A 13367-nucleotide genomic window follows, 5' to 3' on the forward strand; every position below is an offset into this window, starting at 1 on the left:
CGCCGGCAGCTGGTGCAGCCACGCTGCTCTCCCCGGTGCCCATTCCTGGCAGCAGGCGGAAAGAAAGCGTCAAATGTTTTTGCTGGCGGCTCAGAGCCGGAGCCATCCACAGCCGCTCGGCCGCCTGCCCCCGTAGCTACAGCAAACAGTCCCCAGCCAGGCTTTCATGGGTGCACACCTCGAACCCCTCGTCCTGGAGCACCGGCCGGCTCTGGCATGCTCTGCTCCCACCGCCAGCACCGGCACTTCCCAGGGCCGAGAAGCCAGGGCTGGTCCTGCCGGCGGTCCCTGGGGACGTGGTTTGTGGGGGGTCTGGAGCCGGGGCAGGCTGGCAGCACAGCCCAGCGGCTGAACCTCCCCCGGGGGGGGGGGCTGCAAGTGCCGCTCCTCCACCCTCTGCCAGGGCTCGAGACAGCGGCGGGAGGGTGCCGAGGCTGCAGGCAGTCTCTGCTTTAATTTGGCCTGTTTGGAAGGGGACAGTTTCCATACGGCACGCACTGGCACTGCAGGAATGCAGTGCCCAGCTGGGTGGGATCCCCGCAGACCCCTCGCTCCTCCTCCGCTTTGCTTCCCCCCCTCCTTTTCTTTAAAGCAATGCAAAGATAAAATACACTCAATAGAAACACATTCAATAACAGGGAAAATTAAATACAGTAATTACCTTTTTTTTTCTTTTTGACGATACAAAGGTTCAAGTTTACTGTAAAAGAGGGTCAGCGCTACACGGGAGTCCGAAGGGACGGGCTTGGCCCAGGAGGAACTGACAGAAATCACATCGGCGTGGAAAAACGCCGCTGGGGTTGGGGAGCCTTACGCTGGTATATGATCGTGTGTAAATACAGCCTTAAACTACAGGAGAGACGATATAAAACGCTGGAGCCCTCTGAGCTGGACACAGAACGCGCCCTCGCTGGCATCCCCGGCCCCTGCCCGGCCGCTCACCGGCCACCCCAAAACCAGGAGAGGCCCCGCCGGATCTGCCGGCACTGCCCTGGCTGCATGGGGGAGGGTCCGGGTGGCCGAGGCCAGCGGGCTGGGGCTGCCACTGCACCCCGCACCCCACCGCGGTGCTGCCGGCGCGGCCGCACGGGACCGGCACTGTGACCAGCCGTGGTCCCCAGCAGCACCTCCGCGTGCCCTGGGAAACCCATCCTTTGCGCGGTGGCACTGGGGGTCCGAGCGTTCCAGCAGGGGCAGGGACCCCCATCCTCGCCAACCACCATCCTGGCAAGTCGACTCAGGTTAGAATTTCGTGCAGCCTCCTCCGAGCGGGGCCACGCGCAGCCGGGCGGGCGGGCGCTGGGGCAGACAGGGTATCCAGCAGGGCACGAGTGCAGGCAGCGGATCCGGTGGGGTGCCAAGGCAGGCAGGGGATTTCGGCAGGAGCCCGGCGAGGCACCGAGCAGGGATGCAGCCGGTGGTTCGACAGCTCCGCAGGAGCCTGCCGGGGACGGCGGTTTGCAGAGGGGCAGGGGCAGGCACAGCCCCGCGGGACACGCAGTGGAAGGTGCTGGGGCCACGCTGGGACACGTGCACCTGGGGACATGGGACGTGACACGGAGACACCGTCACCCGGAAGAGAAGCCAGGCAAAGCCGTGCCGATGAGCTGCAATGCTGAGCCCGTCCCAGCTCGCTCCGTCCTTGCCGTCCAGCCAGCCCTGGCCAGCAGGATGGCAGCACTTGCCAATCCCCGTCCCCACCCGCACCCCCACCGAGACACACGGGGACGTCCCCGCCGGTGCCGGGGAGCTGCCGTGCCATGCCGTGCCATGCCGCGCCATGCCGCACCATGCCGTGCCATGCCGCGCCATGCCGTGCCAGGGAGCCGCTGGGGACCGGGGGGGCAGAAGGGTGTTTCACTAAAACTGAAACATTTCGTTCCCATCAGGGGCCTTGGCACCCACTGGCGTGGACGGGGCAAATCCACACGGAAAACCAAAACGTCCCAGTGCGGCCGTGGAGCCAGGGCGTGGCTTGGGGGGGGATCGGCAAAATCCCCTCTGTCTTTGGCACACTTGCCATGGCAGCCAGCACAGCCATTTCTCACCTAAAAGACATTTAGGTGAAAAATTTCCAGCCCAGCTTAAAAAAAAAAAGAAGAAAAAAAATAGCTACAAAAATAGTGACAATTTCTCAGCTGAGAACTTTGTGCTGGCGAAATCTGCAGATCCCGTCACTGAGACGTTCCAGAAATTCATCCCGGTTTTGTCACATTGGCCAAGTTGGAAGAAGAGAAGACAGAAACCGTCGCCGGCGGTGCCCCGTTCCGCGGAGATGGAGGATTTCAGCCTCAGGGGCCACACGGTCGGTTTTAAGATCCCACCAACGACATTTTTTAAATATTAAAAATCTTTGGGGAAGAAAAAAAGAAAACAAAAGAAGCCCTTCCTGCTGGGAGCCACTTCCTGGGCGTCCCTCATCCCCCGACCCTCCCCTTGGACCCGGCGCCCGTGGGGACGCACCCCTGCATGCCTGGGGGTCCCCGACCCGCCTCGCGCTGGGGATGGGGCAGGGGAGACAGGACAGACGGGAGGAAAACGCTGCGGCCGCCAGCTTTGTCCCTGCACAGGGAGCGGGACGGGGCTGGGCCGTGGGGCAGGCAGTGCCCGGGCTGTGGGGCAGGCGGTTCCCAGGCTGTGGGGCAGGCGGTTCCCAGGCTGTGGGGCAGGCGGTTCCCTGGACGGGAGGCTGCAGTGGGGAGGGGGAAGGTCTCTTATTGCTCTGTGCGGCTGCGATGCCCATTGCACGCCCGTGCTTTGGGTGAGATGGAGGCAGGGAGGGCCCCAGGCGGGGGGGTCTCTCCAGGCCCCCCCAGCCCTTGCCTGGGCAGCCTCCTGCTGCCGCCGAGGGCAGGATGAGGCACTTCTCCTGCTGCCACACGCAGAGGTCTGGCGTGGACGGCAAGGCACTGCGGGCAGGGGTGCCACCGCGGCACCCCACGAGGCGTCGGCGTGTCCATGGCCGCCTGTGGGGCCGGGCTGGGCCGGGGCAGCGGTCGAGCCTCTGCCGCAGCCACCGGGCTCCAGGTCCCCCGGCCACGCCGCAGCACGGACGGGCCGGGGCGAAAGCCGGGGGGACGCCCCGGGGCAGGCGGGCAGCGGCAGCTGCGGGAGCAGCACCGAGGGGCGGCAGCACGGTGGGTGCTCTCCACCCGCTCCACCTGGGCAGCCCGACACCAGCGCCAGGGCAGCATCCGTCCAAGCAAGTGTCCATGTGGGATGGAGGTGCCGCTGGCGCGTGCCAGGGACCTCGTGGCGGTGGCGGCTAGCGGTCACGGCGCAGGTCGCGGTGCTGTGCCCCGTGCTGTGGGCAGCCCGTGGCACAGAGCACAGCGGCGATCTGGGGCACGTGCCGGGGTCCCCCAGCCCCGAGGAGCTGCTCGGCGGTCACGTCCCCTCTCTTCCTCTCCTGCGCAGCCCCGGTGGGTGTCCTGGCCGCGGCACAGCGCGGGGCCGCCATGGTCATGCTCACATGCTGTCCGCCAGCTGGTGACAGTCCAAGTCCCCCTTCAGCTCCAGGAAGCCCGGCAGCTTCACCCCTGTCTTGCGGTCCACGCACCAGCACTTGCCCCGCTGCCCGTCCAGCGCTGGGTGACACTGAGGGGACGGATTCGGTGAGGGGTGCCCAGCCTGGCCCCCACCGCCCCATCCCCACGGGCTGCCTGGCTGGGGTGACCAGGAGCTCTTGCGGGGGGTTTGCCACCTCCGTCCCGCCCCGGGGCTCTTGCAAAGGGCCCCACAACCCCCAAAGGGTGATTCCCACCAAAGCCAGGAGCTGCGGCACCCTGCTGTGCCCCAGCACCGGCCCATCCGTCTGTCCATCCGTCCGTCCCCCCTCCCAGCCTTGCCAAATGCCCCCCAGCCTCCCGTGATGGGCGAGAGCCCGTCCTACCTGCTTGGGGTGGAAGTTGCCGTTGCGGTCGCAGTTGGGGATGGGGATGACGTACAGGTCTTCGTGCGTGCGGGTCTGCGAGGCAGCCAGCCTCTCCAGCGCCCGGTGCAGCTCGCTCTGGCACGAGCCCTGCGCCTGCAGGAAGGGGGGGCTGAGCCGGCAGCAGGGCTGGCGCGTACCCCCACCCCAGCACCCTGGGACCCCAACCCTTGGGGCTGCCCCACAAGAGCCGGCTTCAAACCCCCCTCCTGCCCCAGGCTCCACCGGCACTGGAGCACGGCCCAAGGGTGCTCAGCACCCGTCCTGCCCTCCCCAGCCCAGTGCCAGCCGCCCGCCGCGGTGCCACGCAGTGCTCACTATGGGCCGTGTCTCCTCGCGGTGGTACGGGCTCCCGCTGTTGCGCATCTTGTTGCCGTGGTTGACCCGCTTCGCCTGCTGCTTCTGCAGGCACTTGCGGTCGTGGATGCTGCAGGGGCTGAAGCTGTTGTTGGGGTGGTCAATCTCCTCCTTCTCTGCAAAGACACAGACCGGAGAGGGCTCAGTGCCGTGGGGCGGCCCCGGGGACGGCGGTGCCCCCGTGGTGCCCCGGCGCTCGAGGAGCAACTTGCACCCCCAGGCACAACGCGCAGCCGGTGCTGCCAGACCCCACGGCACCCTCCCTCGTCCCCACAGGCATCACCCCCAGCCCCGGATCCCCTCCTGCCCCTGCCACCGCGCTGGGCTGAGCTCTCCCTGCAGCACTGGGAAAGGCTCCTGGGAGTTTTTACGACTCATTAGCCACGATTCATGGGCTTGTTGCCATGCGTCTGTTATTGTAGGGTGGCAAATGCATGCTGCGAGAGCGCCAGGCAGTTGCTCCGGTGTGCTGCGCGGCACGAGGGTCTTGGCTGTGCCCCGGCCAGCCACGTGCCACCAGGCGCCAGGTGCTCGCCCATGGCACCGGGCCCATGGGGCTGGAAGGTGACTGCGGGACGCACAGCCAGGGAGCCCCAGGAAGACCCCGGTGCCCCCAAAAAGCTGCTTCTGAGGAGCTGCAGCGGGAATGAGGGCACCGGGGCTGCACCGGGGCGGTGCTGAGCACCCGCCAGGCCCAGGGCGGCACCGGGCGCCGCGGCCAGGAGCGGAGCCATGCTCTGCTGCGGGGCACAGCCCCCACGAAGACATGAAAGAAGAAATTCCTGGAATAAGAAAGTTAATCTCCCGTGGGGCCAATCCCAAAAGGCGGCGCTTGGCATCCTCGCCTGCGCCAGGAGCGCAGCCAAACTGCGATCCCAGATGTTGGCAGCTGGAGGGAGCGTCATGAGACCTGAGCTGTCGGCACGACTTTATTTTTAAAAAGCTGTCGGTTCCTCCGGTTTGGGGCCCGTTAACGCTCTGCGGAGGGGGGATGCCCCAGGGAGCCAGGGTTCCACCTGCGCTCAGAGCTGCATCAGGCACTGCCCGAGCAGCGTTTTGACTCCCAGCCCACCTGGGCTGTAAGAGGAAAGCAGCCAGGGCTCCCTGCCCGAGTTTATCCCGGGGTTGGGCTTATAATAATCAATATTGCAGCTGACAACGGGAAAAACCTTCCCAAACCAGGCGGGGAGCGGTCACGGTGCAGCATGGGTGAAAGCACCCAGGGGCTCACAGCATCGGGGACAGAGGCTGCCGGGGTTATGCCCAGCACCGGCCCTTCCCGCAGGCAGGCAGCAGGCAGGCAGCAGGCAGGCAACAAGGTCGGAGCCACGGCCTCCTGCCCGCCACGTCCCCGTGGGATCCCGGTCTCCCACGGGCACCTCACGCGGAGGCTCCCCTGCAGCGAAGGGTTCCTGGACCGGCTCCCAGCAGCCCGGTTAAAGTTCACAGCGAAGCCCCGATCAAATCCTTCTCCTTAATTGGTGTTATTTGCTTTTTTGTTTAATCTGTCAATTTTTTCCAGGAAATGGCTCATGCCCTTGAAATTTGAAACACAAACCCAAAGACTCCAGGACCCCGCACAGAGCAATGCCAGCCCTGGCGCGCACCAGCCCCAGCGGCACCAACCACGGGGCCGTGGTGCAACGCGGGCGCTGGCGGCAGAGCCCAGCCGGGGGCTCGGAGGGCTCGGGCAGGGATGCTCCTTCTCTCCCCTGCCTCCCCCCTGCACCTCCTCGGGGAGACATGCAAGGAAGAGCCGGGCAGGAGATCTGGCACCGGTGGGGACCACCGTGCCAAAGTCCCGGCACCTCCACGCGCTGCTCCTGTGGAAAGGCAGGACCGGGAGGCACCGGCCGCTGCCCACTCTGCCCGGGGGGAAGCCCTCACTCAGCCCCGGCACGGACAAACACCCCTCCTCCCCCCACCAGCCACGTTCAGAGCGTCAAATCTCTTGGCTTAAATAAAACCAGATGCCAATAACATTTTCATAAGGTCACATGAAATGTCGGTGCCTCCGGGCAGCGAGGCGGCTCTCGCCCGGCACCTGGCCCTGCAGACAGAGCTCTGGGACCTGCGGTCCCCCAGCCCGCACACCAGCTCCAGGGTCCCTCCCTGCGGCAGGGATCGCTGCAGTCCTTGGGGCGACTTTCCCACCCGCTAAGTGACGTGCGGCAGCTCAAGGAGCCTCTCGCCTCCCTTGGCAATCCTCCCGCACCAGCTGGACGAGGAAACTCCTCGCACTCGCCGCACAAAGGCATGGAAAAAGCAACTTCTGTGGAGCCTGGAGGCCCCCGACCCGCCAGCCCCCAGCACCGCTCCCGGTGCAGCCCACTCTGCCCCGACCCCTTGGGAAGCACCATCTGGATGCCGGCCGTGGCAGCACCGGTGCCTGCGGGGTGCCCCCGAGCCCCCTCACACCTCTCCCCCCCGGTCCCGCTCTGCCTGGCAGCCTCGGCCGTGCAGGGCAGCCCATGCACCGGCCACCACCACCCTGGTGCTGCCGGTCGCGGTTGGGGCTGTGCCGGCAGAGAGAGGTCTCCGAGCGGCAGGAGAGGACAGGCAGAGCGGAGGAGGGGGTGCCTGCTCGGCCGAGGGCTGGGGGGAGCCACTCTGCTTGGTTTGGGATGGAAGCCGGTGCCAAGGGGATGGGAACGGGTGCTGCCCTCGCCGGCCGCGCGGACTGGCTGCCCGGTCCCAGCAGAGGGAGGGTTTCTGCCCGGCCTTCTGCTCGGCCCGCGGACAGGAGACACAAACAAGTCATTCAGCGTTGCCTTCAATTAACAGGAGCTGCAAATGAGGTTGGTCACGTGCCGAACTTGCGATTCACCACACTGAGCCCGAGGGAGCAGTGAAGGGCTCTGGGCTCCACCGCGCGGCTCCCATGGGAGGAGAGCCTGGGGCAGCGAGCGAAGCCTCAGAAGCGTGCGTGTGTCCGTGGGAGAGGGACAAGTGTCAGGGGCCACCGCAGCTCCAGCCCCGCTCCCCCCACCCCGCCAGCCCAGGCGCAAAGGACCCCACGTGCCCCACGGGCCGGAGCGGACACATCCACGTGTCTGTGGCCAACACAGCACGTCAGCCGCAGCGGTCCCAGCACCCTCCGCTTCCCTGTCTGGCACCCCGGGTGTCCCCCGCGGGTGGTCCCGGCAGGGCTGTGGCACAACGTCGGCTCTCTTGGCTGCCAGGGCTCGCGACCCGGCAGGCACCAGTGCGGGGAAGTCTGCACTCGTCCTGCTGAGCCCTGGCCCTGGCGGAGCGCGGGGAGACGGGGCATGGGGGTGGCTGGGGCGCAGGCACTGGGCACCCACTGCCCCTTGGCCAGGGACACCAGCTGGGAAGCCTGGCCCATCGCCATCCTGCAGGGACACGCTGCTGAGCCCTGCCATGCGCAAACATGGCCAAGCACATCTGCATCTCCCAGCTCGGCGCCCGACGTGACCCGATGGAGGAGAAGTCGGGATGCAGGAGAAGGAGTGAGGGGTGCAGATGCAGATGATTCCCCACAGGGACCAGAGCCTCGCCAGGAGCAGCGCCTGGCCCGGAGAAACCTGAGCACGGGCGAAGGCCAGACCCCATCCTGGGGGACAGCTGGGACAGGGCATCAGCCTCGCCTGGCCCCCCGACCGGGCAGAAAGGGGCAGTGACGGATGCATGCGTGATGGACGCTGCCAGGGGCTGAACCCAGCCTGTCCTCACTGCCCGTGCGCTGTCCAGCCAGGGCTCGGCCACCACCGTCCCGCCCGGTCACGCGGGAAGGGAACAGGATCTGTCCCAGCCACTGCTTACAGCAACTACGCGGGATGCACGCAATTCCCATGGGGTCAGTTTTTCCCAGACGTAATTATTTACCCAGCATTAAATCACTCATCGTGTGCTGGGGAAAATGTCCTCACCTCTTCCTGGCTGCCACACACGGGTTCAGCCATCGCCTCCCCCAGGCACCCACAGGCTGTGCCGAAAAGCCGCGGCTGGAACGTCCCGGGTCCGGCCCCGTCGCAGGGCTCCAGCGGAGCAGCAGGATGCCCCGGGAGCCAGCCTGGAGCCGGCAGGGCTGGGAGCAGGAGGCAGGGAGCAGGGTCCTGCACAAGGTCCCCAGACCCGTAGCCACGGCAGAGGGTCTCGGTCAGGAGAGCGGCCACCCGCTCCCTCGCTTCCTAGAAAGTCCCGTCCCATGGGTGCTGCGGGTCCCGGGCGAGCGGAGAGGCTCTTTCCTGGCAATGGAGAGCCATCGTCCAACCCCTCGGAAAGCCCAGCCTCAGCCCAGCCCCCCCCACCGATCCCAGCCTCTTCCCTGGAATGTGGAGCCCCCCAGGCCGAGCCCCCAGACAAAGTGTTTACTGTGTGAGCTGCACCATTAACCGCTTCCCAGCCGCCCGCCCGCTGCAGCCTCCGCTCACCCGGCACCCACTCAGCCCCGGGGACACGGGAACAGCCGAGGGGCACCTGCTCCATACGCCCCTGCCCCTAAATAGGCATTTAAGTCCCTTCTGCTTACCCGAAGGGGACCCCTCGGATGCACTGGCCGTGCCGGGGTGCCCTCGCTGTGCCAGGCAGGGCTGCGGTGGGAGCGATGGAGCCTGCAGCCCCCAGCCCTACGCTCCCACTGGCTCCGGGCTGCCAGAGGGGGACAGGGACCCACGGCTCAGACGTCCCACCAGGACCTTCCCACCGGGGCCACACCGAGCAATGCGCTGCGGGGGGTCCTGCCCGCGTCCTGCTGGGCTGTCCCGGGCAAAGGGGCTCCCTGCTGCCCGCTCCCCCCTACTGCCACCTGCGACGCTGCAGGCAGGCGCGGTGGCCGGCAGGCGAGCCCTGCTCCCACGGCCACCCACCCGTCCCCAGCAAGGCCAAAACACCACAGGAAGGAAAGGAAAAAACTGCAAGTCTGTTTCCTAAAGGCTCTGGGAAAAAATGCTGCGTTACACGGGGCACGGCCAAAACCAACAGGCCTTGGCAGCCCGACACAGCCCCGGGCCAGGAAGCCCAGACAGCTCCTGCAGGATGTGGGATGAGGACAGACAGGCAGGGCAGGGGGTCTCCGCAGCAGACCCCATGCCGTGCACTCGCGGCCAACTCCTGTTCTTGGAGAGAGGCGGCCAGAGGGGCCCATCCACGAAGGGCCCTCCTCACCATGGGGACACCGGCAGAGCTGCCATGGGCCAGCCATGCGAGGAGGGAATGGTGCTGGGATCTGGCCCTCGGGGCAGACAGGGACAGCCCCTTCTGCCCCTCGGGGAGCTCCGGGTGACCCCGCATGGGAACACAGGGCCAGGCCAGGTCCCATGGTGCGATGCTGCTCCCCAGCTCCAGGAGACGTGGTCCCCATCAGAGCCTGTGGGATGGGGAAGGGGGGAGCGTGGCATCCAGACCCACTGACGGGCCAGCCCCACGGACCAGGTCTCCACGCTCAGCCCCGGGAGCGGCTCCGTTCCCACTGTCAAAGCCACACCGTGACCTGCGCAGCTCTGGGGCTGGGCTCCCACTGCCGGCTCCGCTCCCGGCCCCCAGGCCCTGCCTGAGCACCCGAGGGATGGCAGGGGGCCATGATCAACACCCGCGAGAGGGTCCTGGGGCAGACAGGCGCGGGCAGAGCCTGCAGGCAGCGGGTTTCTCCAGCCTGGCCCTGCCTGCTGCCCACACCCCCCTACCCTGCCCGGCTGTGGGAAGGATGCAGATTTTGGCAGAGCCCGGGCACAGAGCCCAGCCTGACCTGCCTGCGAGGGAAGCAGGTGCCCCGAGGCCTCTTTCCTGTTTCCTCCTGGCGGTGCAGGCAGAGCTGCCGGCAGCATCCCGGGGAAGGGGCAGTGCAGGGGTCACCATGCGATGGGAGCTTCCCCGGCAGCCGGGACCTGTCCCCAGGGTCCGCAGGTGCCTGCGGGACCCCGGGCTGCCCTGCCGTCCAGGGGCACTCTGCAGCCAGGGCACGGCGGGTGGCGAGTCCCTGCGAAGCACCCCACTCCAGCATGCACGGTGCCACCGGCCGTGGCACTGCTGTGCCAGCGGAGGATAAGGATGGCACAAACGTGACCCGCTGGCACCCGGCTGCGGGAGCTCGTGCTGCTCCCTGGGACGCGCTCCACGCACGCCCATCGCCGCCTGCCCCGTCCCGTCCCGCCGCAGGGTCCCTGCCGAGCCCCCCGCCCCGCTCCCAGCCCCGCAGCCCCAGCTCTCGCCGAGCGAGCGGACGGCAGCTCGGCGCAAACGGGGCGGGGGGGCTGCTCGGAGAGAGGGCACCGCTGGCAACCCGGCACCCACCCCTGGGCCACCCGGGGCCGGCCTTACCTGGGCTCTGGAGGCTCTCCTGGATGGCCTCGACGTCGGCCAGGTCGGTGCAGACGCCCTGGCCGTGCATGAGGGTGTGCAGGGGCCGCGGCACGCCGCGGGGCGGGTAGCAGCGCAGCCCGGCGCCGCAGCGGGCGGTGTAGACGCCGCAGGCGGTGCCGCGGCCGAGGGCGCAGGTCGCGCAGCAGCCGCAGCCCGGCTCCCGCACCAGCTCCGCGCAGCCCTGCGGCGCCTTGCAGCGCGCCAGCCGCTCCTCCGAGCACGGCGGGCACTGGATCGCCTCCTCGCCGCCGCCCGGCCCCGCCGCCGCCGCCAGCAGCAGCAGCAGCAGCAGCAGCAGAGGCGGCGGCGGCAGCGGCGGCGGCAGCGGCAGAGCGCGCCCGGCGGCCCCGCGCATGGCGGCCCCGCGCCCGCGCTCCGGCCCGCGGCTGGCGGCGCTCGGCTGGCGGCGGGCGCGGGGCGGCGGCGGCTTTATGCGGCCCCTGGCCACACCTCCCGCCGCCGGCACCGGGGCCACCGGCGGGGCCGCCCCCGCCGCCACCGGGAAGCCACCGGGGAGAACCGCTCCCCGCCCACGGGGGCGGCGGCGGCGGCGGCGGCTGCGGCGGCGGCGGCGGCGGCTTCAGCACCGGGGAGGGCGGCTCCAGCACCGGGGCCACCGGCGGAGCAGCTCCGGCGCCGGGCAGCCCGGAGGCGCCCGGCCCCGCACGCCCCGAGCCCCCCCACCCCCGGAGACCACCTCGCCACCCCCTCGCGGCCCCGCTGGCCCCGGCAGCCGCCCCGGCACCCTGCCCGCCGCCGCCTGCCCGGTCCTGAGAGCGACTGGGACGAACCGGGAGGGGTGGGAAGCATACGGGGCTGCATCGCGGGGGCTGTGGCCAAGACCCCCAGCGTGGGGCAGCCCGGGGCGGGCTCCGGGCCCCGGGGGCGGGGGTCCCCGGCGGGAGCAACACAGCATCACGGGCAGCTCAGCCCCAGTCCGCCGGCGACGCCCCGGGGCGGCACCGCCGGTCCCCGCGCCCCCCCGCCGGCCCCGCACCGCCGGTCCCCGCGCCCCCCGGCCCCGCACAGGCCCGCGATAAGTTGAAAGCTGCCGGCACCTAGTGGCTGTCGAGGGAAATCGGGAGGCGGGCGGGCGGGGAGCCCGAGCATCCCTCCCCGCGGCTCCGGCCCCGCCGGCCCCCGCAGCACCCGGGCGGGGGCGGCCGGGCTGCACCGCGGGAGGGCGGAGGCCCGGGAGACGGCAGGGACCAGCCCCTGTGCCCGGGGGAACGGGTCCCCGAGCATCACCCGGGGGCCTGGTGACCCGCGAGCTGCACCCAGGGGCAGCTCAGCCAGCATCGGGCTCGGGGCAGCCGGGGGGGACCCGCCTGGATGTGGCAGGGGGGTCTTGGACACAGCCCGGGGTGCGGTGAGCTCCGGCGCAAGCACGGCCTCGCTGCCCGTGCCCTGCGTGAGGTGCCGCAGTGCCTGGGCAGGCCTTGCACGGGCTGTCCCCCACGCACCCGGCTCGCTGCGGGGGCAGAGAGCCCCTCTGCCTGTCCTGGGGACAGGATCCGCTGTGGGCAGGGGTAAGGCAGAGACTGGCTGAACTCATGCCACGGGACAAGGAGCAGCTGCGCGCTGCAGGGAGCTTTGTCCCGCACGTGCAGGGACAGACCAGCGCAGCAGCATCCGGGTGCCAGCCGTGTCACCACGCTGGCCCTGGTCAACGCCAGCAAAACCGCCACCCTGTGCTGCACAAAGACTGGCAAGATGACCACAGCCATCCCCACTGCCAGCACCAACGGAGAGGCAATGCAGCCCGTCAGGAAGGTGACCTTCACCCTGTGGGACATGGGGAGCCAGCCTGGCCCCGTGCGGCACTGCGGGGCGAGCGCACCGTGCAGGGAACAGCCACATCCCGCAGGGTCTGCGCTGGCCCTGCCGAGGACCTGGCTGAGCAGCAGGAGCCGCTGGGGTTTGTGACTGAGCTCTGCCCCGCGTACATGGCAATTAACGGTCATTAAACACTCAGACACTGGGCCCCCCTGCGGGGCCCTGATGTGGGGCTTGGTGTAGTGGGTGGGATGAGAAGAGCAGAGCCAGCCTGTAATGCAGGGCCTGGGCTGAGAACCCCAAACTCATCTCATGGGTGAGTACATCTAGTGCTCAAACCGGCATTTTGAGGGTTGATTGCCAGCGCTGGTGGCACTGGCTGCAGGGGCTCCCAGCACCATCTTCTCTCTCCTGGGCAGCGCCAAGTGTGCAGGCAGGACACGGGCAGGAAGGTGGGACTTAGAGGCGGGCAGGCAGGGTCTGTGTCCCCCAGGCTCCCGAGCCCACCTTCTCCCCTCCCAGCCGGCGCAGGGGCCCTGCAAGGCATCGGCACCCGGTGCCGCTCCGGAGTCCCTGCCCTGCCTGGCACTGCCGCGCGTTGGCCATGACTCGGGGCAGAGGCACCAGCCTTGACACAGTGTCCAGGCGGGGACCAAACCCAAACAGGTGCCCAGCCCCGCTCGGGCCGCGGCACCTTATCAGGCCTTGGCAGCGCTGAGCACCCACTGGAGAGACTGTTGTGTCTGCGGGCGCAGGCAGCGCGGCAGTGCTGGCGGCTGGTGTGGCACGCAGGGAACGGGGATGTGCTCGCTGCACAGCCCTGGGGGCTGTTCTCCGCTCTGGCCAGGCACGGCTCCTCCGGGTCCCTGTCCCAGCACCATCCTGCGAGACAGAGAGGGGGCCAGGGCTGGTGCACCCCACAGCCGTGCTGCCCCCCACCCCGTGATCACGGCCCCGCAGGTGAGGAGGGTGCTCGGTGCAC

The 13367-nt window shown here is 68.8% G+C and overlaps 1 protein-coding gene across 1 annotated transcript; it reads right to left on the minus strand.

Annotated features, from left to right (window-relative positions):
- Positions 1–630: 630 nt before the first annotated feature.
- Positions 631–10996, minus strand: IGFBP4 (insulin like growth factor binding protein 4). Its single transcript, XM_072886075.1, has 4 exons — positions 10568–10996; positions 4250–4404; positions 3893–4027; positions 631–3597 (listed from the first exon to the last, which is right to left on the minus strand). The coding sequence occupies exons 1-4, from the start codon at positions 10962–10964 to the stop codon at positions 3469–3471; spliced, it is 816 nt and encodes a 271-aa protein (XP_072742176.1). The 5' UTR covers positions 10965–10996; the 3' UTR covers positions 631–3468.
- Positions 10997–13367: the final 2371 nt, after the last annotated feature.

The sequence above is a fragment of the Ciconia boyciana genome, chromosome 22 (genome assembly GCF_034638445.1).
Source record: "Ciconia boyciana chromosome 22, ASM3463844v1, whole genome shotgun sequence".
In the NCBI taxonomy this organism is placed as follows: Eukaryota; Metazoa; Chordata; class Aves; order Ciconiiformes; family Ciconiidae; genus Ciconia; species Ciconia boyciana.